The following is a 27,591-nucleotide window of genomic DNA, read 5'->3' as shown; positions in this document are numbered from 1 at the left end:
AAGTTAACAGAGCTGCTTTTACTTTTTTTTATGATTCTAGTGAAGGTGTATGGAATTCAAAAGCACAGTGGAGCTCTTTTTGTCCTAACACATCACATCACAAAGTGCAACAGAGTGTTTTCTGTTTGAGGAAAGAACCTAAACAGCCTAAATATGCTGGATGTGTGTGTCAAAAATGTGTGAATGAAACAAAACACAACTCCAGGTCTGTTTGTGATGAGGAAACATTAGAACAAATCTGAAAATAGCTCAATAGACGCATCAAGAATCTCGGACTTCCGGTCATTACGCAATGCATACTGGGAAGGATTTTCCGAAAAAGTGAGCATCAAACCGCCATGTTTGTTTTCCCAGTGGGATGCATCTATTGACAAACCCGATCTTTTCAAGTCTTTTGAACCATATCACTTTTGTTTCTGGTTCTGATATTGTCATATTTTAGTTTTGGGATTCGGACATCGTAATTGTGTGGCTGTTGGATCTTAACAGTGGAAAACGGCTTGAGAAATTTGTTTGCAAACTCCATAAATGCAAAAGGGAATCAGATGTGTGTGACTGCAAACCTCTATTCAAACTGTTTCCCTTCCCAACGCAATTGAAAAATAGTGAAAGGTGAAGGTGATGGGCAGTATTGATCCACAGGAAGAACCAAAAAGGAAACCTTTGACTGCCTAAGAAATCATCTCGAGTTTGCAGCGACCACTTTGTATGTAGAGCGCCATCAAAGCGGGATCCTGTTTGTTAAGTGAGAGGTACAGAAGACAAACAGACTGTGCTCACACTTTCTTGTTCTTGTGGCTTTACAGCAACATCACATCTTGGTCTCTTTGCAGTGAAACGTGTTTCTTGGTGAACAGTTGGTGCCTTTCGCTTTGGCGTTGACTTTTTAAATTCTTAACTAAGGTGGAGCGAGTTATCGGGATTTTGCTTTTATGGCGCTCCACATACAAAATGTTCTCTGCAAATTTGGGATGATTTAGGCAGTCAAAGGTTTCCTTTTTCACCCCTCCTGTGGATCAATACTACCCATCACCTTCGCCTTTCACTATTTTTTAATTCCGTTGGGAAGGGAAACAGTTTGAACGGAGGTTTGCAGTCACACACATCTGATTCCCTTTTGCAGTTATGGAGTTCGCAAACTAATTTCTCGAACCGTTTTCCGCTGTTAGGACATCCAACAACCACACAATTACGATGTCTGAATCCCAAAACTAAAATATGACAATATCAGAACCCGAAACAAAAGCGATATGGTTCAAAAGACTAGAAAAGACTGCTTTTGTCAATAGACACATCCCACTTTCGGAAAATCCTTTCCAGTATGCATTGCGCAATGACCGGAAGTCCGAAATTCTTGATGCATCTATACGGGCCCTTTAAGTGTCAAACACAGACAATGTAAGAATAGTGGACCATGGGAAATACCACAATGATGACTGATTTTCTGTTAAATTATAAACATTTCAATTACTTAATAATACTGCTTTTTGTTAATTTAACATTTTTAACATCATTTAAAAAAATTTTGGTCATTTTGAAAGTTAGCACAGCATGCCATCAACCACTTGACTGTTGTCCTAATGATTAGTGGTTTATAACTTAAACGTTTTAAAGAATAAATACAGAATTATAATACATTGCAAGTGCTTAAGTCTTGTTCTCATTGGTATCTGTATGCTAGCTAGTTTTGTGGCGTGATTGTGATCCGAAATTAATTCACTTCGCAAAAACAAATCAGTTTCTAAAAAAAAAAAAAAAAAAAAAAAAAAAAAAAAAAGCATCTAAAAAGTAAAAACTACAAGAAAGCTGCCTAAAATGCTGGGATAGCTGCTTTTTTTTAGTTTGTTTTTAAATTTCACAAATGCGTTCTTACATTTCTGAGCTACATTTCTCACGGTTAACATCTCCGGCTAACAATGCATCCACTGCTTTAAAAATATAGAGAAAAAAAAGTTAATCTTGTGTTTTAGTGTCATGGTTAGCAACAGGGGTTAGCTAGCTTTCTATTTGATCGCTAGCTTTAATTCATTTTTTTTTTTTTACATTATATTTAACTTTATAGGCCAAACAAAAAGACCAGTGTGGCATTTCAAGTTAAGCTACATAGGCTACAGACCCAAAAGGGCTAGTGAGACTAAATTATTTACCAAAATATTATTTTTATTAACCTGTTTTTAGCCGAATTGTAACGCTACTAGCAATTAACTAGCAGGCTAATGTGAATACATACATGAATAGGGTGACCAGAATTTCAATTTAAAAAAAAAAAAACTAGAACATTCCAAGTTTGTTGGTGGTTAGTAATAATAAAATTGTGAAATGAGTGAGTAATTAAGTAATTAATTGTTATGCAGAGACCATTCATGACTAACGTGTCAGTTTAGTCACATTTCCTTTGTGTTTTGGTCGTTTTTAAGCAGCTTTTCTGTATTTTACCAAAACAGATTGTAATTTATGCCTCTCTTTACTGTTGACAGGGATCAAATTGGTAAAAAAAAAGGGACATTTCTTGTATAAAACTTGGAACAAATTGCTGGTTTTGGATAAATCTGCTGGGACAGGGGACACAGGGATCAAAACTGGGACTGTCCCGGGTACATAGCGACGTCTGGTCACCCTAAACATGAAGCCCTTTTCAATTTTCACTTTTGGTCCACTATCCTTTTACTGTCCATCTATGGTTCAGATTCCCTTCATTTTCATTTCTTCTGACAAAACATAAAAATAGTAGCTAACCTTGTCAGTCCTGCCCTTATAATGTGAAAAACTGAAGTAAAATCACTGAGCAGTAATAACAGTAAAGGCCTACAGTGGCTTGGCAGCTCTACGGAATATAGAACTACAAACATGTCCACTCGGGATGCAGGCTGTTGCTAGGTTTTGACCAGCGACGACTGCTAAATTATCTGTAAAAAAAAGTGGTGTTCATTCTGTCTCGGAATCTCTGAGGTCCCAACGTAAAACTGAAAATTTGTCCATTCATGATGTAATAACACCAATATTAAAGGTGTAACTTTTCGGGTGGTCATTAAAGGTGCACAGTGTTATTTTTGTCTATATGGAGATAGGGCCAAACTGTGGAACGAAGCAGGCTAAGTGATAACATTTGCATGGAAACAACCAGTTAAAGTAAATAAACATATAATTGAATGTATATATTGTTATTGTTATATATATTATAAAATAGGCAAGGGTGATATATGGGTTCAGGTACTGGTATCGGCCGATATCCATGCTTGATACATATATACAGATGTATTGTTCTATTCTCTGTGTGCCCTTTTTGAACAGACTAAAGACTCAAAACAGAAACAGAAGAGACTTATATGGCTGTATGTTTATACAAGCATGTAACTTAAACTTACTTAAATTATGTCAAATCTAAGTAAAATTTATTTTGTTGTTGGGAGAAGTTTATTTGTGATCATTATTTAACTTAAGATAGATCTGTAGGCCTCAATATGGAGTTTAAAAGCCAGTATCGGTATCGCTAAATATTTACCAGCAATAGTATCCCTAATATTACTTCATAAAATTCTGTAGCTACATTTTGTATGGACAAAATTCCTAGCCAAAACCAGAGATTTTGCTCAAAGTTGTTTTTCTGCTTTTCCCAGAGACAGAAAGAACACAGCACAAGATTTACAGTGGACCAAAGCGAGAGGGTGAGAGCTGGCTGGAAAACGTCCCTTCCTAAACATGAACAGTTAAACAGACTGATGACGTGTCACGTCTCATATAAAAACAGTAAAGCTGAACAATTGACTTTTATTGCGCGGTGTTTTTCTTTCACAATTTCTGAACAAAATCCTTTAAAACTCCCTTAGGCGCTGTTGGATGCAGTCTCACACATGTAGAAAAGCAGTTTGGGGTAATGCTGCTGTCCGATGGCTACCTGGACTCCACTTCCTGCTTCACTTCCTGGCTTCGTGGCTTTGTGGCGCCATGGCGACGATGACCGGTTGCTGGGCGGAGGTGACGTTGTGGTGCGGGGTCAACTCGCTCCCGTAGCCGTCCTCCGTCTTGGCTCTCTTGGCCTGCGGCTCATCTCCAGAAGGGGGCGCTCTGCTCACCAGCACAGGGGGGGAGCTGGAGGCCTGGGCCGCCAGCATCTGCAGAGGGCTGGTCAGCACTGCAGGACACAGGGAGCACACGGAGGGACGGGTCACGCATATGTCATGCGTTTCTATTTAGACAAGAGCGGCTGTTTGTTTACATGCACTACTACAGTCCCATCATGCTTTGAACACCAGGCTGCTCCTAATCTGTTCTTGTTCATTCAAAGTATGTGCAGTATTTGTTACAATGACACAGTGACATTTTTATTTGAAATACTACTGCAGAACAATACTCCATTCCTGCTCGTCAATGCCCTATCTAGTCTGATAGTCTGATCTCAGAGGCTAAGCAGGGCCTGGTTACTTACATGGATGGGAGATTGGTACTGGCTATACTGCAAACTGTTGTTGCGTCCTTAGGCAAGACACTTCACCCACATTGTGTAGTATGTATGTGGGGGTGGTTGGAGGGGCTAATGGACAGCCTCACTTCTGTCAGTCTGCCCCAGGGCAGCTGTGGCACAATAGTAGCTTACCTCCACCACCAAGTATGGAGTAAATAATAATGTTATTTAAAGAGCCTTTGCGTGTCTTGTAACACTATATAATTGTAATGCATTATTAATTCTATTGCATGTTATTTGTGACTGACTACACAATGTACAGACACTATCATTGGTGATCTACTGGACAATGTTTTTTGCAATCAAGATGTTTCAGCTTCCACCAGAAGCCATTTTCAGTTTGATGGTACTGGCTTGTGGATCTAAGTATTTCTGCCACTCTGAGATCACAAAGTCCAGCCCCAGCGGAAGGAATTTTAGAGTGAAAGTGCCCTGCCCGTGTTTACTAGCCAACATCATTATCGCTATTATTATTATTATATTGTTATTATCTTGGCTTTCTCACCTTCAACATCAAGTACCTGATTAGTATTTGATTGGCTTATTATGATCTTTGTCCACGGACTGAGAACGCTTTTATAAACAGCTGGACTCAGTGAACTCAGAGCAGGGTAAAGTCCCAGTGTTTCAGACCAGTCCCCTCAAACTGAAAATGGCTTTGTCCAGATGAACACCGTTGAATCCATCCATACACATCTATACACTGAACCACCCCTGGACAAGTAAGGACGTGAGGGTCTCACTGGCTGCAAGAGTTTACAGGCTTTATGAACAATGAGCTAAACAGGTTGAAACAGGTCTAAACAGGTACGGATATCACAGTCTCACTCCCTTTTGTGTTGATTCCTTCACACACTTGGGTGTTCTCACCAGAGGAGTTGCTGAGGCTGGCTGCAGAAGAGGCCACCACGGTGCTGCTGTGCCTCCCGTTCTGAGTGACCGGCCTCACAGGGAGGTGGTGGAGCCCGGGGCCCACACTCCGTCCATCAGGCCCCTGCTCCGCCCTGTCCACCGTCTGTATCACACGCTCTCTGCTCAGCTGGGCCTCTGCAACACACAATTACAACACAGACTTGTATTAGAAACTGTGCACTACATACATACATCTAACACGAAACAATGACTGTCAACAATGACCACTAAATAGCTTTTTAACACATGCTTAATCAGTGTATTGTTCTAAAAGTTACTTATACTGATTTATTTTTAATTACAAAAACAACGGACCAAGTTGTTTATGTTATAATTTGGTGTTTTGGTTCTCAAGATGATTAGCCAGTTAGAAAGCAGAATGAGTGACACATGAGTCTCTCATTTGGGTTCCCAGTTTCAAAGCTGAAATCCAGTTGGTTTAAACCTAAAATGCCTCTCTCTGATCTGAATGATCACTCCCTCAACCACAGAACCTGCAGCCAATTATGAATCAGTGGTAGTGCAGCCTCTGCAGCTCAGAGAGTGAATTCTGGAGATTGAGTTTTCACATGAGCCATGATCTGCCCATATACTGACAATAAGAAAACCATGGATGTGTCCTTGAGCTGAAGGTTAAGGTACTGGCAACACAGGTTCAGAAGTGACTGAAGTACCTTTTTGAAACTATAAGGGCACAGGCTACATTCAGCTCCTTTAATTTGAGTGTAGTACCTCTAAGCTCGGCGCTGTCCAGGCCTGGGGGGGAGCTGTACCCGTTGGAGGGGATCACCCTTAACATGGCGGCGGAGGGCTGGACTCCACCAGGGAACAGGGGCAGGCCTTTCCCGGCAGCAGAGTGCAGAGCAGAGGGGTGAGAGGGGGCAGCCATGATCACTGGCTGACCACTGCTCACAGGAGAGCCTACAACAAACACACAGTTCAGTTCAAATGGTTTCTTGCCCAGATTAGTGTTGTCACAATACTGAAATAACAAAATACTAAAATCTGGTTTCAGTACTAAGGAATAGATTTGATACTCAATAATGTTTCTGATACCACATTGATAATTTTAAAAATGCTTTCTTTAAACACCAGAATGTGATTTTCAACCTTAAATCATAATATTACTTTCTTTTATAATTTTTATCGTTTAATATATGATAGCTGAAACAATATATTTTGGGGCTCAATATTTATCATCTGTATGTACAATTTATTTGCAAAAGTAAGGAGATTTTTGCCATTTTTACGTAATAAGGTGAGATAAGCTGTTGAGGACACTGGGTCATTGACTTGGCAGTTAACTCCACTAGATGACAAAAAAAAAAAAAAAAATGCAGCAGTAGAGCAACCCTGTCAAGATTCACATACACTAGATTGCAGAAAAGTTTGTACTAATTTTTTTTCCCATTCATGTTTCTCCTTTATTTCCATTATTTGCATTGTAGTCTCTCTGAAGGCATCAAAACTATGAATGACACACATGGAATGTAGTAAAAAAATACTCCAAACTTAAAATTTTAGATTGTTAAAAATTGCTACTCTTTGCTTTGGCCACTGCTTTTGACAAAGAGAAGGGAGCGTTGTTAACAAATCAAATTATGGCTACTTTGAGGAATTTTAATCTAAAATATAAAAACAAATATTTAGCAAGTGAGTTGTTTAACTTTTTCTTTCTTCATATATTTGATGTCTTTTGTAGATACATCACATTTATAAAATACTAAACAAAAAGGAAAAAAGAAACATTGAATGATAACGTGTTTATACAGGTGAGTAACGCTCAGTTACATTTACTTGAGTCATTTTCTAGCTGCATACTTTTACTTCTACTTGAGTAATATTTTTTACTGAAGCAGCAGTACTCTCACTTGAGTAAAAGGTTTGGTAACTCTTCCCTCTGCAAATAAGTCTACAAGTGACAAAAGCTTTATATTATCCTTTGAAAATACCTAATTTGGTGCATCATTTAAAGTTTTGTCCTTCAAATTACACTAACTTCCACTGTTAAAGTTACTTGAGTTGTAGTTTTTCCAAATACTTTTCTACTCTTGAGTAATTTCTTAGATCTCTACTTTATACTTCTACTTGAATAACATTCATTTGAAGTAATGTTATTCTTACGTACAGAACAGTTTTTGGCTACTCTATCCTCCTCTGTGTACCGTATTTTTCGGACTATAAGTTGCACTTTTCTTCATGGTTTGGGTGTTTCCTGCGACTTATACATAAAATTTTTCAAACTGACAGCCTCGAGAGGGCGCTCTAGGCTTGTGTGTCAGTTTTCTGTGGATGTCTCATGCAGAAAAAGCTGCTGTCCTGCTGCAAGTAGAGAAATAAGCAGCAGAAAATGGTAATCGAGCATCAGAAAGAAAGTTTTGAGTGAGCGAGAAACTTGTGAGGGACTGATGAACACAGCTTCAGTGGATTCAATGGATTTAGTGATTTGGAGTGAGAACGAGAGTTTGGTAAACTTATGTTCTGTTGTTTATGCTATAATTATCTGAACAACTGTTAATATGTTACGTTAACATACCAGACGCCTATTCAGCCTGTTGTTCTCTGTTCTATATTGTTATTACTAGAACTTGCCTTTCAAGATGAAATATCGGTTCCTGGTCCCTTATTTTATAAAATACATTTCCCCCAAAAAGTGCAACTTATAGTCCGGTGCGACTTTTATATGTTTTTGTCTTCTTCATTACACATTTTTTGGCTGGTGCGACTTATACTCCAGAGCGACTTATAGTCCATAAAATACGGTATATAGCAGTATAGTAGTGTATACTGACCTGGGGCGCTCTGGGAGTACCTGTACTCAGGTACAGAGGACAGCTTGTGAACCAGCTGCTCGTGGTGGTCCTGGGGGATCGGGGAGCCCTCTCTGCTCAGACACTCGGGAGTCTGCAGGCCGCTGGAGGGGGGTGACAGTAGTCCCTGGTGGGTCGGGGATGCAGGTGCGCTCCTATAAGCATACAAAATATTTTATTCTATTGAACTCTGTGGCTGAATGTATCTTTTAACTGTTCAAATTCAGAAATTGTGGCCTTTTTATTATTATGTAATTACTGTGCAGTGTTTCAATACAAATTGCAATACTTAGATACTAAATACGTGATACTTAATACCAATTCCATTACCACAATTAGAATTAAAAACATTCTTTATTTAGACAATAGATAAGAATTTCAAGATTAAATCATAATACTTTCTTTTATATTCTCATGTGGTCTTATATGTGTGTAATCCTTCAGTGGTCCAGGTAGGTTCCATAGTGGTCCATGGGTGTATACTAGTCTCTGTGCTCTTATACTTGTTAGCTATTTGGAGTATGTCGTTTCGATACTAGTTTCTGATTTCCAGTACTTTTGAAAACCCTAGTGTGCACAACCATGAACTTGTCCATTCCTAGTAAATATGTCATGACTATTTGTTGAGAAAGCCCCACTGGAAGCCTCTGTGGGGGTGAGGAGCACTACCTGGAGGAGAGGGGTCCGAAGGGCGTTCTGAAGCAGGCTACGCCCCTCTGTCGTCTCTTCCTGAAGGCCTGCTCCACCAGTTTGCTTTCCGACGCAGAGTCCACCCTCCAGAAGCTGCCCTTGCCTGGCTCGTCCTGGGAGCGCGCCACCTTCAGGAAGTAGCGGTTCAGGGACAGGTTGTGTCGGATCGAGTTCTGAGAAGACAGGAGCAAGCAAGTCAAACCGTGCGACATAACAGCAGACTTTGTGATTGGACAGAATACACAGATAGCTGAGATTTATTTATATTAGTTAATTTTATATTTATGTGATGTGTGAGCTACAGTGTCCAAGTCATTTCTCTTGTGGATCAAAAAAGTTTGTGTAAGTGCAGAATGCAAATAAAACTAATTTTGGGGAATAAAAAAAAAATATATATATATATTTTCACATCACAACTCATATGAACGCATGTGGTTATCATAATATTATCTGTTGTTAATATTTACATTGCGAGAAATCAAACATAAGCCTATTAATAATAACACTAAAGTAAGCTGAAAACTAAGGATTAATCAGTTACCTTGTGGTCCTACATTAAGCCAGGCTCAAAACTCATCTATTCAGACTGGCTTTTAACACTTAGTAATGCAGTGACACTTTGTACAATTAGTTTTATTTAATTGTTTAATATTTTGAATGTTTTTTTTTATATTGTGTTGATTTTATTGGAAAGCACCTTGGTCACCTTGAGTGTTGTTAAGGCCTCTATAAATAAAATTTAAATGACTGATTAAAGTTTTTCACCTGGCAGACATTTCACACTCAAAAATATACTTAAAGGTTGTATAGAGGATTTTCCAAGGAACGAGAAATCCAGTGACTGTTTGTCCTTTTTCAAATGTTGCGCATGCGTGAAACCACCCCCCCTCCCCTACAGCTCCCTACGTAGAAACGCCTCCTCCCGCCTCCTCCTTATGCCAGAAACAGGTTTGTTTACAGCCGGTGCGCTGCACATGACTTGTAAACAACTAACTACAGTGTTGGTTAGGCAAGGCGGAGAAGTGAGGAGCGGGGGGAGCGGGTGTGCGGACATTTCGTGCGTGGACGAGAAGTGAGGAGTAGGGAGAAGAGCGGAGCAGGGAGCAGGGAGAGGAGAGGGGAGAGAGGAGAGCGGTGCGCCGAGATTCCGTGCCCGGAGAAGTGAGGAGCAGGGGGAAGAGCGGATCGGGCAGCGGGGACAGGAGCAGGAAAGGGGTGCAGAGAAGCATGCGCGGAGATTCAGTGTGAATGAACTAGCTACAACACGCAGCAGCAAGCGGACTCTTTCTTTGCCTTGAAAATTACGTTTTCAGACATAGGATATCGCTTTCGTGTCCTGAAAAACGTTTGACTAGCTCTTGGAAATAAAGTACGTTTTCATAATAAGCAGAAGTGACCTGTCCAGGAGTAATTTGGCGACCAATGCGTCAGTCTTTAGACCCTGCGTCTGCTTCAGTCGCGCCATCGCTGGAATGAATCTTCAAGAATTCCCCTTGTCTTCTTCTTTCAGCAATCTCAAAAACGGACTTTCTTTTGCGGCTAACTGCTCCTGGATTCTTGTCTGCCATTGCAACAAACTTTGTGCTAACTGCGAGGAAGATATAGGTCAAAAAAAGCCGCTAAGAACTGTTGCGTTGGTGGAGTAAAAAGCGTCTGTGCGGCTTGCGTCTGTGCGGCTTGCGTCTGTGCGGCTGTGCGGCTTGCGTCTGTGCGGCTTGCGTCTGTGCGGCTTGCGTCTGTGCGGCTTGCGTGACAGTCGTACGTAAACCACGTACCGGGTTGTGCGCAGGCAAGTCAGTTACGCTAGAAACGTAGGGAGATTGATTGACAGCCTGTCAGCTAACAGATAACGAGGCAGTGTCGTTATCTATTGGCAAATGTTTAGCCCCACCACGTCCAGAGTTGATGAATTTTTATTCTCTTTTTTTTGGTGATCATAATTACAAGGCTACTGCATCTCTATAATGCTATCATTGACAATTTGAAACAAAAAAAAATCCTCCATACAACCTTTAATGTACAAGCAATCAATCAAAAGTTTTGAGATCCAGTGTTTTCAAATTGACCCAGCTTGGTTCATTTTAATGGAGTGGGTTAGAAGCCAATACTGTTAGTAAAAGAGATCAGACTTAGGACCATTATACTTCTTGTGTTGGCACTGACTAAATGTTTGTCTGTCCTATTCAGACGAAACTGAGAAAATTTGTATCAGAAGCCATTGTGAGTTGCCTTTAGTGACAGAAAATTCTTGTATTGTTTTTGTTTTTTGCCCAGCCTTAGTCATCTGGGTCGATCCCAGAACAGTGGATATGAAGAATAGGAAATACCCCCCTCAGTCTAACAGACAGTGCCTATTTTGGCTCTGGAGCCCTAATGTCCTGTGATGCACATGTTTATATGGTACCTGAAGTAGTCTTGGCCTACCTGCCAGCCTTTGTCTGCAGTGCGGTAGTAGGGGTAATGCTTGGTGATGTGGGCGTAGATGCCGCTCAGAGTCAACTGCTTGTCTGGAGCTGAAGAAATGGCCTGAACGATCAGCTGTGCATAGGAATATGGAGGTTTGGACTCATCCTGCAAAAACAAAGACAAAACATGTTAGCTTGTTAGCCTGCATAACCAAAACCACAGGGACTGTACTAGTGTGGCACTCTGAGAATGAGCCTGAGCCTATGTGGATTTAAAAGACAGAAGCTGGATTACTGCTTGTTGATACAAGCTAGAACCGAGTTCTAGGATTACACAAACAAATTTGAATGAAACTAAATGCAACACCAGGAAGGAAAACATGATTCAAAGCGAGGTTTCAAACACAAGTGTTAATTTTTGTACCTTCCCTTTCAGATATTCTACAGAATACAAGGGCTCTTATAGGGGCTGAATTTTACATCTTGTTTTTCAAAAGGTCCAGTAACTGATTTTCTCCCATGCAGCTGCTTATTCAATAAAAATCATGTTGTGAGCATCTAATGAGAAAGCATTTTTGTTCCTGAAGGCACTCAAAGGGCTTTACAACAAGGAACCATTTGCATACACCCTCAAACACCAATGCACGCAGACACTGTGAGCAAGGGGGTTAAGTGTCTTGCCCAATGACACAGCAACAATCAATGGAATATTTGGAGCTGCTGCTAATAGGAGTTCTGTAATGTCTGTAGCTGGTAGTTCACCTTGGGGCTGTCTCCTCCCGCTGCCTCGCCTCTCCCGTCCCCCAGGCCACTCCTCGGCTCCGCCCCGCTCCTCCTCTGCTCTGACACTGCCTTGGCGGCGTACTCTGCTGCCAGCTGGAGGTCGGAGGTTATATTTCGGCCGTAGCGGTAGCCCGACATCCCAGCTCCTCGTGGGCTGGCTGGACACGAATTGGGCACACTGTAAAACAAACAAAAACAGAGAGAATAAGTATAGAATAACATAATTTTGATGAGGGCTGTACACAAAAGTTACAAATTATCAATTATACTCAAGTAAGTGTACGGTTACATCAAAATCTATTACTCAAGTAGAATTACAAAGCAGTGGTCCAAGAAATGACTAAAGTAAGAGTAAAAAAGTATTTGAGAGAAATGCTACTCAAGTGTTTTCTAATTTGAAATTAATGTAATTAGAAGGAAAAACATTAAATAATGCACAATATCTGGTATTTTCAAAAGACAGACACAAAAATACAAAAAAAACTAAAACATTATATTTCAAATTGCCAACATAAAACTTTTTCCACTATGAGTAAGTCTACAAGTGCCAAGAGCAACCAAAACCTTTACTCAAGTTAGAGTACTCTTACTTCAACAAAAATATTACTCAAGTAGGAGTATAGGTACCCTGCTAGAAAACTACTCTGAAAAGTACTATTTTTCATACTCTGCTAGTCAGAGCTACCTTTTATCTTTTATTCAGTAGAGATTGGCATTTCCAGGACTGAAATCATCCAAATTATTCTAGTGAAGGTGTGTGGAGTTTAAAAACACAGTGGAGCACTTCCTGTATTACCACATGACAGAACAAGCTGGAAAAGAGTGTTTTATGTTTGAGAACTCAGCCTAAATATGCAGGGTTAATGTGTTAAACATGTGTGAATGAAACAAAACACAACTCCAGGTTTTGATGAGGAAACATTAAAAGACAGCTCTGAAAACAGCATAATACAGGACCTTCAAACAAAATCGTATATTTAAATCTAGTCGTAATCGCCATGTTTGTCAGAAAAATACCAGCTACATAAACTGTCCAGGCCTGACTAGTGTAAATAGACTTTTGAAAACACGATACTTTGATTTGATCCTCACGGGTTCTATTTTGTTGCTGTTTAAACATTAACTGGGTCTTATCTGCTGCCTGGAGACGCACAGGAGGAAAGAGCCAGTGTGATTATACAGCCTACACCTGCTGCTGTTAGCACAAGCACACACAAGTACACACAAGTATACACAGGTACACACAGGAACACACAACTCTAGAATTGCAGAGATTGTAGCTGGCACAATGCAAAATAATATGCTATTGCTATTCTTCTATTATGATCAATAATCAGATGGTTTGCAGTCTAGTAGCTAAAATGTGCCTTTAAATGTATTTGGTAAAGTTCAGTTAAGGTTGTCAAAAGTATCAAAAATCAGATACTAATCGATACCAAAACTAGTATCAAAACTAGGTACTCATTTGAGCAGATATTGACACTGAAAAATTCACACTCACGGAACAGAAATGAAGCTTTAGAATGATGTTGAGCTGTATCAGAACAAGTATAAGAGCACATAGACTAGTATACAGCCATGGCCCACTATGGAACCTACCTGAACCACTGAGGGATACACAAATATAAGCAGTGTTTGGGAGTAATGGATTACATGTACTGACTTTACATAATCAGAATACAAATTATGAGTAACTGTAGTCGGTTACAGTTACTGTTTCAGCGAGTGGTAATTGGATTACAGTTACTTTGTTGAAATAAATGGCAGTATTTTCCTGTTTCCTGCTGTATCCCATTTTGTTATTTCTATTTTTTTTATTTCGGTAATCCCACTCATTGCCAAAACGCAAACAGAACACGTACAATAAGAGCTATGTAAAAGTCTCGTTAACGTTGGTGGCGTCAGTGGACGAGGTCGTTAATAATCGTCATTGTTAATAATCTGATTCTGCATCATTTGAGTAAAAAACATCAAATATTACAGATTTTTACTGGGCTGGCGCCTTTATGTTTGTACTGAAAGTGATTTTTTTTTTAATAAACAATATGACACCTAACAGTAGGTGGACATAATTTAAGGCAGCAGTGATCTCATATAGAAAGCATTTCTCTACCAATAATCTTTTAAATACGGTTAAGGAAAGACTGGGCTTTTTATTATCTTTTAACAGACAAAACATCTTATGTTAAGATATCCCAGTCTTCTAATATGTTGTTGTAGAGTAGCTATTAGGATATCTACTCTAATAATTTTCTGCATGCCCCCCCTGGGGGGGCGCGTTTGACAAATGCATTTAGATATTTTTTACTGTCTTAAGGGCCGTTCAACCAAAGCGTCAAAACGCCTTGACGTCTCTATTTGGAGCCTTTGCATTTGAGTTTAGACGCCCCGACGCGCATTTTGGGTGGACGAACGGGACAAAAATATTTGACGCGCGTCCGTTGCCCTGGAACAGACCCGGTCCCGCTCTTTTCCCGAATTGTCAGACCAGACTGATAGAGTGTTTTTATGACAAACATCAACGGAGGAGATCGGGTCGACGACTGGGGCGTATATATATTTCTACTCCGCTAATGACACTGGATCAGTCCCGGTCTAGTTGCTAATCACGGTCTAGTCCCGGTCTAGTCCTGTAGTTTTCTAAAAGTGGTCTAGTCTCGGTCTAGTCTCGGTCTAAGTCCTGGTCTAATTCTATCTCGGTCTAGTCCTTGTTTAGTCCTGGTCTAGTCCTGGTTTGGTCCTGGTCCGGTCCTGGTGTATTCCTCGCGATCGGCTCGGTGATTGTGGCGTATATATTTATTCTCGTTCATGTTTGTGGTTCTCGTTCTGGTTCTGGGGTTTTTCTTCCTGATAATAACGTCGCGGCGTCACTGGATACTCGTCCCCGATTGGTTGACGCGGCGCGTCTGACGCGAAAAGTTCAGCATTTTCAACTTCTTGGCTGACGCTTGGACGCGCGTCTTGGCCGCAGACGCCAAAACGCTGAAGACGCGCTGCGCTGACGCCAGATTCGCGCCGCGCTGACGCCGTAACTCGCTGCAAAAAACGCAGGACGCTCTAGTCGCGCGTCCACATAGACTTTACATAGAATCGATACGCTTTGGTCTGATTTAGAATAAAGTGCAATGCACTAACTGGGGGCAGTTTGGCATAAGCTGTAATTTTAAAACAGAAAATAACACTGTATCCTAATATTTGCTACTCTAAAAAACACATGCCTGTTCATAGAGACTTGGGCTCAACAGACAATTTGAAGAGAACAAACAAGAATTTTCAGAATGTGATTGCTACATTCAGGTAGTTTTAAAAAGCATAACAATATCAAGTAATCCAAAGTATTCAGATTACGGTACTCACCTAAAGTAATTTAATGGAATCCGTTACAAACTACATTTTGGGATATGTCATCTGTAATCTGTAGGGAAATACATTTTAAAAGTAACTTTCCCAAGACTGGATATAAGATATAAATTATAAAAGAAAGTACTACAATTATGTTGAAAATCATATTTAATTTTGAGCGTTTTTTCATTATCATCATGCTATCAGTATCAGTACTGAGTATTGAGTCTATTCCTTAGTAACAGACTTGATTTCAAAACTAATATTATCAAAGTTTTTAATTTATTACCCTATAAATAAGTAAAATAGTGTGCAAAAACTCTGTAAAGAAACAAATTAACACGATTCAGACGACGGTTAATAATATACAGTTTAGTTGTTCAAGAAGTGTTCCTGCTTTTCCGGGTACAGTGAAGGCACCGTGAACTCTGGCACCAGAACAACAATGCGAGTATAAACAACCGGAGCTGCCAGACAGGAAAAGCAACTCCCAGCCCTCACAGCCCTGAACACATGGGGACTATTGACTGCAGGGAATATTTAGGGAAGATAAGCCGATGAGTAATGTGATCCAAAACACACCGGTGTAATACATAGACGTTATAAATGGCCGCGATAATACTTATGGATGCACCGATACGATACTGAGAAATTAGCCAGATCGGATATCAGTTCCATGATATTGGTTCAATCCATATCCTGGTTTGGCTTTTAAATGGATGTAATAAGACATAGCCCTTACAATGTCACATAATGTTTGAACTTTTGGGCATTTGAAGTTCTTTAGTAGTGATTTGAAGGATACATAATAGTTACGTAACGCTCTTGTGTAATCAGTGAACTGTGTTTTAAGGAAATGAGTGCCATTTTCTGTCCCTACACTAGTACGCTGGTTAATATCTCTCATCAGCAGATACTTAAAGTCAAATGTTGTATGTTATTAGGTTATTTTTTCAGACCAAGAGTTTGCTTTCGTACAGTTTCGACCGGTCACTAGCGGTCTTCCTCAGAGTGGTCACGTGATGTCGCTGTGACATGTCCAGTCAAATGATTTACCAGTATGCAGGTTTTGGCGCACCTGGGATACTGTCCTGAGGAAGTCGGACTGCAGATGGCGCCTTCATCCTGCCTCCACCGGTATAAACCTGTATAAATCAGCTGATCAGGACACGTCACAGCGACATCACGTGACCACTCTGAGGAAGACCGCTAGTGACCAGTCGAAACTGTATGAAAACAAACTCTTAGTCTGAAAAAAGATAGCCTGATTCATCAGCCAGTTTTACTTCATTTCACTTCGTACAAACCATCTGACCCCACGGCCTTAGAATTTGTTCGCTCGACGGTAGGCGGGTAGTTTTTATCATTTACACAATCGCTGCTATTTGGTCATGACGCATGTAATGCACCGCTAATGGGGCTAACTGGTATATTAAGCTTTTCGCAAATCCCATAGAAAAAAGGGCAACAACATCTTTCCCCTTGATGAATTTCACTAAATATTCTCTTTATTCCGGCTGACAACACTGAATATATCACTCTTCGCTGACTGGCTGGTGCTCGTACTTGCACTTCCGGGGTTTCTGCGAACCATCTAGTGTATATTGATTCCTGACAAAGTGCTGGAGAGAAATGAAATTGAGTGGAGGCACAAGGTAGCACCAGCCTGGCTAGAAAGAAGAACCTAATAGCAAAAACCAGAAAGACCAAATGAACCTCACTACACTACTTAAAGCCAAAGTATGAAAAAGCTGGATCAGTGCATCCCTAATAATAATATATTCCTCAATACTTCAAGAACATTTTACGTATTATTAAAGCCACAGCATGTACCTTTTAAGCTAAAAATAAAAGCAAGATGGTTGTTGAACTGACAAACATAGAAAAATACGTGTCCTTTTGAGAGTGGCCTTGTATCTCCAAACCTGACTCTTACTTAGCCTGGAGCAAGGCCTGCTGCTGCTTGTTTGAATTGAAATGTAGTTCCTTTGGCTACAATCTTCCACAGTATGGCATAAACCTCAAGAATGTTCCGAAGTATGGTTTTAACTTTCTGTGTTCATGGAATCATGCAAGTGACGTGCCACCTCCAGAAAATTTCATCATGTGCCTTTTAAAATAATTCCTCCTCACTGTTTGTGTACTTGAAATAGGACTATATCATTTTATTTCTCAGGTTGATCATTTTGGTTCAAAGAAAAATATGTAATATAATCATTTGAATTAATTTACTTTGGCTGTGTCCAGATGTCCACTCTATAGTCTCCTATACTACACTCACTCACTACACAGTCCTTTAAAAAGTGCACTCATTCAGACAGCCATTCAAACACACATCTCACTACTTTTGGCTCATGTGACTCTGGCCTCTGGGTGAAAAAAAAAAAAAATCAGCCAACTCCAACAAAACCTGATTTGTGTCATAAAAAAATGATCAGATTCGACTGGCACACAAATAATTATGGACTAATAACCATACAAGTTGTTGTCAAGATGAAGGTGTGAGATGTGGAAATGATCGATCTTTTAACAGCTTGAGCTAAGGTTAAGTGTTTTATTCACAGTGCTGAATTAAACTAGCACATATATCTGTTTTCATTCAGTCGTGTTGTGTCCATTTAAAGACGTGTTTCTGTCCACTGTTGTTTTTCAGACTTACACAATGCATTATGGTCTATATTGTCTCCTTTTCAAGGTGCATTGTGGGAAATTTTGAGTGCACTAAATTTTTACCTGCTGGACACTGCATGACCACTAAACAGTGCCCTAGGTAGGGAATAGTGTTTAGTTCTTGTTTTGCTTAGGTTTTTGGAGTAAAGATCATAGCTACCATAGACAACAGTGTTTCCCGCAGAAAATTGGGTAATCAAGGTAGAGATACCGTGTTGGTGAAAGTGAAGATGGGAGAGGAGGATCCGTGCCGGCGAAAGTGAGGATGAGGGAGAAGATACCGTGCCGATGAAAGTGAAGACGGGATAGGAGGTTCCGTGCCGGCGGAAGTGAAGATTCGAGAGGAGATATTGTGCCGGCTAAAGTGAGGGCAAGGGAAGAGATACCGTGCAGATGAAAGTGAGGACAGGGGAGGAGATACCGTGCCGGCGAAAGTGAAGACGGGGGAGGAGATACTGTGCCGGCGAAAGTGAGGACAAGGGAGGAGATACCGCGCCAAAGTGAGGACGGGGGAGGAGATACCATGCTGGCGAAAGTGAGGACAGGGGAGGAGATACCGTGCCAGCGAAAAGTGAGGACGGGGGAGGAGATTCCGTGCCGGCGAAAGTGAGGACGGGGGAGGAGATACCGTGCGGGCAAAAGTCAGAACGGAGGAGGAGATACCATGTACCAGCGAAAGTGAGGACGGGGGAGGAGATACCGTGCGGGCAAAAGTCAGGACGGAGGAGGAGATACCGTGCCAGCGAAAGTGAGGACGAGGGAGGAGATACCGTGCGGGCAAAAGTCAGGACGGAGGAGGAGATACCGTGCCAGCGAAAAGTGAGGACGGGGGAGGAGATACCATGCCGGCAAAAGTGAGGACTAGGGAGGAGATACCGTGCGGGCAAAAAAGAGGAACAAGGCGTGACGATCGTAGTTTTGCGAGGATTCACGTAGTTCGGAGGGATGTAGTCAAGGTAGAAGGCAATTGTTGTCAAGGCGACCACCCTAACTATAAAGCGCTGTGGGGAAAAAAATTGGACGAGTATTGATTGTGATTATTTCAGGTCACAAAATAATCTTAAATCCAAAAACAACTGCGATAGTACAAAATTATATCATTTCTATTCAATCTATACTCAAAAAAAAAAAGTTTGATTAACAAACCTATGACATAGATGAAGTACGTAGGTGTAGTAAGGATTTCACTTACTTTGATAACAGATTAGTTTGGAACAACAGTTAATGAGTTTGTATGGGGGGTATTTTTATGTTTTGATGAAATTCTAATACTCCAAATATTACTGCCTTTGATATTCGCTAACTGTCTCCATTCAAATAACATTGCCATGGGGTCAATATTCGAAAATAGTAATTATAGGAACAGTGTGCAACATGGCGTGTCATATGTATAATTCCGTGGAAACACAAAGTTAAAACCATACTTCTCCATGTTACTCTTTATGCTATGCTCCAGGCCAAATAAGAGTCAGGTTTGCGGAGATGCAAGCCTACTCAAAGAAAGGACACGTTTTACAGTCTAATAAAAACAACCAAAATGGGGAAAAACATGCTTTAATTTTAGTAAACTTTTTTTTAGATAAAACGTTACATACTGTGGCTTTAAATTATGAGGTTTCTTCTCACAATATTTGTAACTTTTAAACTGTATATAATAACCTGACATCCCTAATCTGTCATTCTAAAAAGGTTTACAGTTACTTACTGCCAAGTTAAGAATTTTCTAGAGTTGAAGTTCAAAAATATCAAATGTCAAAATATCCAAATGAATTCAGATTATTTATTCACTTAAAATGTGAAAAGAAGAACCCCAACATCAAATCAGTTTTACTTTATATTTTGGGAATCTTGTTGAAAGGCAAAACTGGGGACTTGTTGGTGTCCACGTGTAGCCAACAGAAGCTGCCGAGGAGGGGGAGGAGGAGGGGCGGGAGGAGGAGGAGGGGGTGAAGGGGGCTCAGAAAAGGAAATCACCAGTGGACGGAAAAAGTACAACAAGCTAAACAGTACCCCGCCCGACGGCCAATCAGAGGCCTCCGAGCTGCAGCCCTTCCATATATGGCGGGCCGGACTGCGCTGACATTGGTGGAGAGGTGAAGGTGCGGGGCGCACAGGGGACCAGGAGGGGGCGACAGGGGGAAGGCGGCAGTGATTTGTGCAACATGTGCTGGATCGAAAGCAAAAGTGTCTTGAATTGTGAAATCATGTGCGAAAAATTATATTGAATTTTCAGGGCTTTTTAGGGCGGTTTTGAGGAGGCTGTTTGAGGAAGTTTTTTAGGGTGGGTCTGACAAGTCACACAAACACTACTTGAGAATAAATTGTAAAATTTGTATTGTATTTTTTTCTTGCTTTCTTTTTTTTAATAAAACTTGAATCTTATTTTATTAACATTTTTTATTTATCTTATTTTATATGTTATTTTATATTTGCTAGTTAAGTTTTCATTTCAAATTTCAATCTAAATTTACCTGACTAAAAAAAAAAAATGTATAATTGCCTCCCTATTTTCCAACATGTCCACAACAAAAAGACTATGGCCTCTTTGACTGAAAAGAAACATGTTTATTTGAAAGCATTAGGAGTGTGGAATTTGAATCTTTTAGATTTCATTTTTTTTATTAGCAGAGTTTGTAGTTTTCATTAATCACTGATTTAGGTTTGAACAGATTAGCGATCATCAAAAAAATACAGCAATACTTCTCACCATAGAATTATCAAAGTAGTTTCATGTTCTTTGTAATTGAATAATATTACACACTGTGCATATCAATGTAATAATAAGCTAAATATTCTGATATCTTATCGTCAAACATCTCACAATCAGGGCTGGGAATCACAGGGCCCCTTACGATTCAATGCAATACATGGCTCAAAATAGTATATACGAATGAATTTCCTTCAGGATAAATAAAGAATCTATCTATATTGTTGTTTTTTAAGAACCAAATACATTTTAAAAACAATATTTCTTTATTAAACCACTATCTGTGAAAAATTTATTTAAAATACATCTATTTTAATCATCAAAACTGTGAATATGTCAAGTGTCTTGTATAAACAACTTTCCTTCCTCTAAATAAGCAACAAAAATGTAGTGCGGTCACAAAAAGATGGGTCGAGATGCAATTTTCACAAGACGAGACAAAATACGAGACTTAGTAAATGAGAAATGAGACAAGACGAGATTTTAACTTAATTCCTAATATATAAATTTCACAGTTTAGTTTTCTATTTTGTCCACATTTTATTTATTTTTTTTTATTTCATTATTTTTGTTTCAATTTTAGTACTGCTTTATGTACATGTACGATGAAACTCACCAACCCCTTTGGTCCAATCCAAATGTAAACACTTGGAAAAACATCTCTCGAGATCATTTTTCTCTTGTGCGTGCAGTCTTGTGGCAATTATGTCTCGCGAGATCTTGTGGCAGGAGATCTTGTACCATCACTAAAAATACTCTTGGTGATATATAGATACAGTATTGTTATCAATTTTGAGTAATATAGGACCTGTAAGTACAATTTTCTCCAAATATAAGGATTTTTCCAGGCTTCCAGAAGCCTCTATTACCATTACTATTGTTTTACACTATGAGAACTTTAAAATGATTATCTTAACCAAGTACTCTTTGTTTGTTTCTTTTGTGTTACTAAGGCCTTATTGTGTAGACCCAAAGAATCAAATGAGTCACTCTTGTATCATTTACAACCATATGGAAGTTTCTGATAGTGTAACATGACACCGAAACAGACACCTGGGCTCATCTTTCAAACAGGGCTATAAGGGGATATTTCTGCACATTCAGGTTTAATTGTACAATTCATTCACTTAGTGCAATATTTGACCCTCAACCAAGAAATTTAGAGCAGATTTCAGCATATTTTAGCAAATGATTGGTTTCTTTCTGATCATGGTCCCTGTGATTACATCAGTTTTTAAAAGCTGCATGCCATTTAAATATTCCTAAAGGTCCAGAAATCAGATACTGATCAGATTTTGGTGTGCATGTGACCACAGACTTTATTTTTCTTCTATAACAATGACAATTATTGAATAATTCAATATATTATGATATAATTTGTCAGGAAAAAAGGTTGTAAATAAATAAATAAAAAGACAAAAAAAGTTATTATTTAAGTAGCTGTAACAATTATCATTATTATTAACAGTTTTACTGAATCTTTAAATGTTATTCTGTAACGAATGCATGAGTTGCTGTTTCTAAATAGACATCTATTTTACAGATGCTTTGTAGAGCAGCCCATTCTGGGGAATAGTAACAGACAACTTATTATTAGCTGTTTGCTGGATGTTACACAGCAGTGTGGTGTTCTAACACTGCATTCCATTTATGCAAGGAAGGTCGGAACTTGGACCTCAAGTGTTACCATGTTACCAGAGTTTCCGAGTAGAAATTCTGAGATGGATGGAACTCGGAAAATTCAAGTTCCATCCATCTCAGAAGGATCCGAGGATAAGCATAACATCTCCACAAAAACAAATCTGTTAACTTGTTTGAATGTAAACTGGCTGAAATTACTTGAAATACTTTTGAGGGTTTTTTGTTTGTTTATTTTTTAAATTATTTGACACATTACTATATATTATAACATAGATTTGCCCTTGTATCAAAGATAAATTCCCTATCAAAAATATTCAACTTGACTCCACACATTCAGACAAAAAACTTCTTGAAACCAGAAATATGTTAAAAGGTTTAAATGAGTCTAAATATTCAAATCAAGAGTATCAGTAAAAGCCAGGAGTGTGTGTGTGTGTGTACCTGATGGTGCCAGTGGGCGAGGGCAGGGGTGACCCAAACACCCGTAGGTGCTCCTCATGCTGCTGCGCCGTGGGAATGCTGATCTTCAGTGGGGAGATGTGAGGCAGAAGGGGTCTGGGAGGGGGAGAGGGGTCCAGCTCCCTCTGCTCTTCAGGCTCCAGCAGAGACATGAACTGAATCTTTATTACTGTGCTGGGAAACCGAAACATGCACCTGACAAGAGGAAAAAAATAAAATTGTACAATGTCTGAATACAATTTTAGTAAAGGTCCTATAATACACAAAACTGACTCTTGTGAGCTTTTACCTCCTCAAAAATGGACCTGCAGTTGTGCTTTGTTTCATTCACACATGTTTGACTAACCCTTTATTATTACTGTCTACATCTATGACACCCATGGATCATTATGTTAGAATTTGGACATTTTAAATCACAATATTCATCTAAAACAACTTGTGCAATACCAATTGGGCGCTGACACTCCCCCCCCGAAAACCCACACAACGAATTACAGAACAGTGGGTGTGTACCCGTGGAGGTGAAAATGGGGGTTGATCAGAGCAATACAGTCTTGATTCACTCTAAACACAACTTCCATAGAGTAAATGAAAAACAACTGTAACATAGTTAAAAGTCTATTATGCACAAAGATTTACTCCAACAACATGGCCAATGAGACAGCCAATACATAATCGGTGCATACAATCATCACTTTATGTAGGCCAATAATATTTAAAACTACAGCTGTAAGATTAAACACATTCAAATCAAAATCACAATTTGAGTGGATGCAATTACAGAATCACAAAAGCTGCAATTTTTAAGTATTATAATTTCCTCAACAAACAAAAAGTCCTGTCTTATTCTTCATACAAACTGCTAAGTTCAGATCTGTGCAAACATGTTCTGAAATCTGATTCTTCAATTAGTTTTTGTCAGTTATTGCAGACACAGTAATAGGCTCTACTGCGTGGTCTGTTTTGACCAATCAGAGTGCTAGCTGCTAGAGCAGCGGTAGCGTGGGCTCAAAGCGGGGCTAGGCTAACTCTTACAAAGCTAACTTTTAGGCGCTTTGAGGATTTAAATTTTTTTTTAAAGTTTATTCTGTGAAAATAGAAAATAATCTTACAAAATGTGGGTATGTTTAATTCCTAATAAATGCATTGTTCTCTCTGGGAGAATTCTTCCTGGGCCCAAGCTCCTGGGAGCTGCAGTACCTGGAACAGCCACTACTTGGTCTCAAGCCTGGACAGAGGGGGAATGCCTTATCCCATTTTTATTACAGATCCATGCTCTATTCATGCTTGCGTCCCAAACCAGGAAGACATTTGGAAACATGTGATGGCAACTTCTAGTGGGCTCTGTTTGTGGTAATAAGTCTGAGAAAATCTAGGAAAAATTTGAAAATGGACCAGTTTTCTTCATCTCCATGTCATTGTAGCGTTCTGTTATGTTTGGCTATCAACATTTACAACTATATCTCAGTTCTCATCATTTCCCCACTGACAATCAACTCTGAGCGCACTGGGTATGTGCAAAAGAGGTGAGGGGGCCAAAATCAAGATTTTTCCAAACAGCACATACGTATGCTGTCTTCATTTTACAGATGACATTTACTTCAGGGGGTTATGTCACAGTCAGTTGGCAAGCCCAGTGTCGGTAACTAAACTACACTGGAAGTTGTAATTGCATGTTTCCAAACTTTTTGTGAATAGAGCCTGTTATAGAGATACTGTATTTACCAGGTAAAAACAATTTAGAGATGAATTCTAACATATAATTCCAATACTTTATAGCTGAAAATAAAGAAAACAATTATGACACGTTGAACACATGAACACAGTCTATTTAAAGATTTTGATATACTTTAATCATACTTGGGGCGACCAGATTTTCAAAAACAGAAACTGGGACACCCCCGGGTTTGTGGCGGTTGGTAATAATAAAATTGTGAAACGAGTGCAGAATTAAGGAAAAATTGTTCCTTACTGGACCCATTCATGACTTACATGACTTGAGTCAGTATAGTTACATTTCCTTTGTGTTTTGGTAATTTTTATGCAGCTTTTATGTATTTCACCTAATCAAATGACAATGCATGCCTCTCTTTCGTGTTGGCAGGGATCAGATTACTCAAAAATAGAGACACTTTGGACATTTCTTGTATAAATGTGGGACTAATTAAGTCCACTGGGACAGGGGACACAGGGCTAAAAACTGGGACTGTCCCTGGTAAAAGGGGAGGTCTGGTCACTCTAATCATACTGATAGGATTGTATTGGCCGTGTGAGCAAACCTATTTACTCCATGTGCTTTGAGCATGCCATTTCAGTCTGCGCTTCCGCTTCTACTAAGACCCGCCCACAAACAATCACTGCAGCCAATGAGCGGCCGACAGAACCGCAGCCCCTCCACCACCTCTTCCGGAAACGTGATGGCCACAGTTAGAAGGCCATACAAACTTCATGTGCACAGAGTTTGTGCCGTGGCTTTGTCCTACGTCTACTCTGCTCCTATTTCAGAGATAAAACAGGGAAGACTAATACAATGTATAATATTTAATAAAACACCAACCACAAACAAAGCATGTGGAAAGTGTGACCACAAACTAAACACACTTTAGTCAGGGCGGACTCGCTCCAGAGCGCAGGGTGCGTTTGTTTACATTAGTGTTTACGTGCTGTGCTACACGCTAGCTGCTACTAGCTACTCAAGTCTAACGCGTTCATTACAAAATGTTGTTAAAATGCACTTTTCTACAGGACAGCACATTGTGGAAAATAGTTCTTTTCATGGCAGACAAACGTGACCCAACACGTCCCACGATCTAAGCCCCGAGCTGAAAACAAAACTGATAATATAAACAGTGACAGAGGTGTGCTAACAAGATAGCACCCGAGGAGTTCACGGAAAGTGAAGCTCTACACTGTAAACACAAGTCAAACATGCAGGCTTCACTAATGTACTACTATAAAAAATAATAACAATTTTGTTTACACACAGAAGTACGTCTAAAGACTAAGTTGAAGCACCACACTGAGGTTCGGTGTGTTATGTAATAACAGCGTGTCGTTATTCTGTTACACCCATTGAATTACAGGCAAAATACAACCTGTTGATTCAAGTCAACCTCAATGAGGCGCCTGTTCAGAATAATCCCTTGAAATATCGGTGTTCACTTTGCACATGAGTTTGGTGTACTTTGTACAAACTTTGGAGTCAGAGTGAGCACTTACTCTCGGGGCAGCGGCAGCGGGGGAGCCCCTCTGCGCTGGAACACCCCATCCACAAACACGCCGTTTTTGCCCAGACAGCGCAGAGTAAAGCCGCTCGCTTCGTCGTACAAGATCTGCAGGTGTCTCCGTGAAATAAAGCTGGAGTGACCCATGTTGATGTCCACTGAGCCGTGAGACGAGTTCCGGCCGATGGTGACCGTCCTTTGGCGCATGACAAACTCAAAGTCCCGGCCTTCGAGCCTAGCCAGGGCCTGCAGCGGAGGAGAGCCCAGGCGCATCGGTACGACCCCTGCGTCCCCACGGGCCTCCACGAGCGGAGGGCCCAGGAAGAGCGAAGACTGCGGGTAGGAGCGAGAGGTCACCGCCACACGCACCGGGCTACACGGAGCCGACTGCAGTGCGAGTAGGGCCCGGGCCCCGGAGTCGTCCCTGTAGTCTGCCATCTTTTATCGGCTAGTGAACTCACTCGCACTCGCACTGGACTTCCCGCACACAGAGCTGCAACGTGAGACTTTCGGCCGGGGCACTTGTTCGCTCCGTGGCTGTCGGACGGAACAACATGGAGTCCCGCTCCGAGCAAGACCAGGACCGGATTTATGACAGGACGGGAGTGATAGGGCGGTCAAGCTTTATAGTGTTTACACTGACCAAACTGACCTCCAATATCACGAAAAACAACCCGAACAACTGAACAAAAACAACTTTAAACTTCACTCAGTGTTACAGTACGTCTGAATTATGACGTAGGTCTATTTATTTTAAATATTGCTGCTTGTGTATAACTATTCTAGCCATTACTACTTTATTATTTTTTTTTATAATGGCAATAAAACTACAGCACTAAACAGTAGCTTATTTACTACTATTTACTTCTTATGGTAAATGAGCATTAGGCTTAAAATTCTAAAATCTTCTTTTACACATTTTCTTCTGGCTTATCAGACACAACAAGTGCACTTTGCAATCTTTTCGGTATGGAATACACTCTTACATTCATTTTCTTTATTCCAATGTAGTACCCACATTGAAAGTAGCCTGGAGGAAAAAAAAAAAAAACTAAAGGAACGCCAACTGTGAGCACGAGGTGTCTGTGTGTCCTGTCTCTCATTTGTTCAACTCAGATTTTTTTCTTTTTTTATCTCTTTCCTCTGTTTATAAACATAGAAAGAACAAGGTGGGCGGAAAATGTGGATAGTCTAATCCAAACGGAGCGGGACGCTCCGGAAAGACTTGTTGCATGGGCATTACCATTACGCACCACACGGAGGCGCTGTTGGAATAAGAACACGTCACGTTGAATGGCGCTTCTAACCATTTAACAACAGAGTGAAGGTATAGGGGCAGGGCCGTTGCTAGCCATTCGTGTGCCCTAAGCACAAATGCTTTATGGTGCCCCATCCCACCACCTCACCCTAACACACCCCACCCTAACACGCCCCCCCTGCCCTGCTCGGAATGAATAATTCAGAATTCATCAGTGCAATTCAGATT

The 27,591-nt window shown here is 40.2% G+C and overlaps 1 protein-coding gene across 1 annotated transcript; it reads right to left on the bottom strand.

Moving 5' to 3' along the window:
* Positions 1 to 1,190: 1,190 nt before the first annotated feature.
* foxk1 (forkhead box K1) lies at positions 1,191 to 26,794 on the bottom strand. The gene is made up of 9 exons (XM_055158357.1): positions 26,101 to 26,794; positions 22,864 to 23,076; positions 12,042 to 12,240; positions 11,299 to 11,445; positions 8,854 to 9,047; positions 8,167 to 8,339; positions 6,107 to 6,295; positions 5,333 to 5,509; positions 1,191 to 4,132 (listed from the first exon to the last, which is right to left on the bottom strand). The coding sequence occupies exons 1-9, from the start codon at positions 26,541 to 26,543 to the stop codon at positions 3,915 to 3,917; spliced, it is 1,953 nt and encodes a 650-aa protein (XP_055014332.1). The 5' UTR covers positions 26,544 to 26,794; the 3' UTR covers positions 1,191 to 3,914.
* Positions 26,795 to 27,591: the final 797 nt, after the last annotated feature.

This window comes from Boleophthalmus pectinirostris, unplaced genomic scaffold (genome assembly GCF_026225935.1).
Source record: "Boleophthalmus pectinirostris isolate CB_2022bp ecotype Guang Dong unplaced genomic scaffold, ASM2622593v1 HiC_scaffold_22, whole genome shotgun sequence".
NCBI lineage: Eukaryota > Metazoa > Chordata > Actinopteri > Gobiiformes > Gobiidae > Boleophthalmus > Boleophthalmus pectinirostris.
Note: the sequence above shows the minus strand (reverse complement) of the source record. Positions and strands in the feature narration are given on the sequence as shown.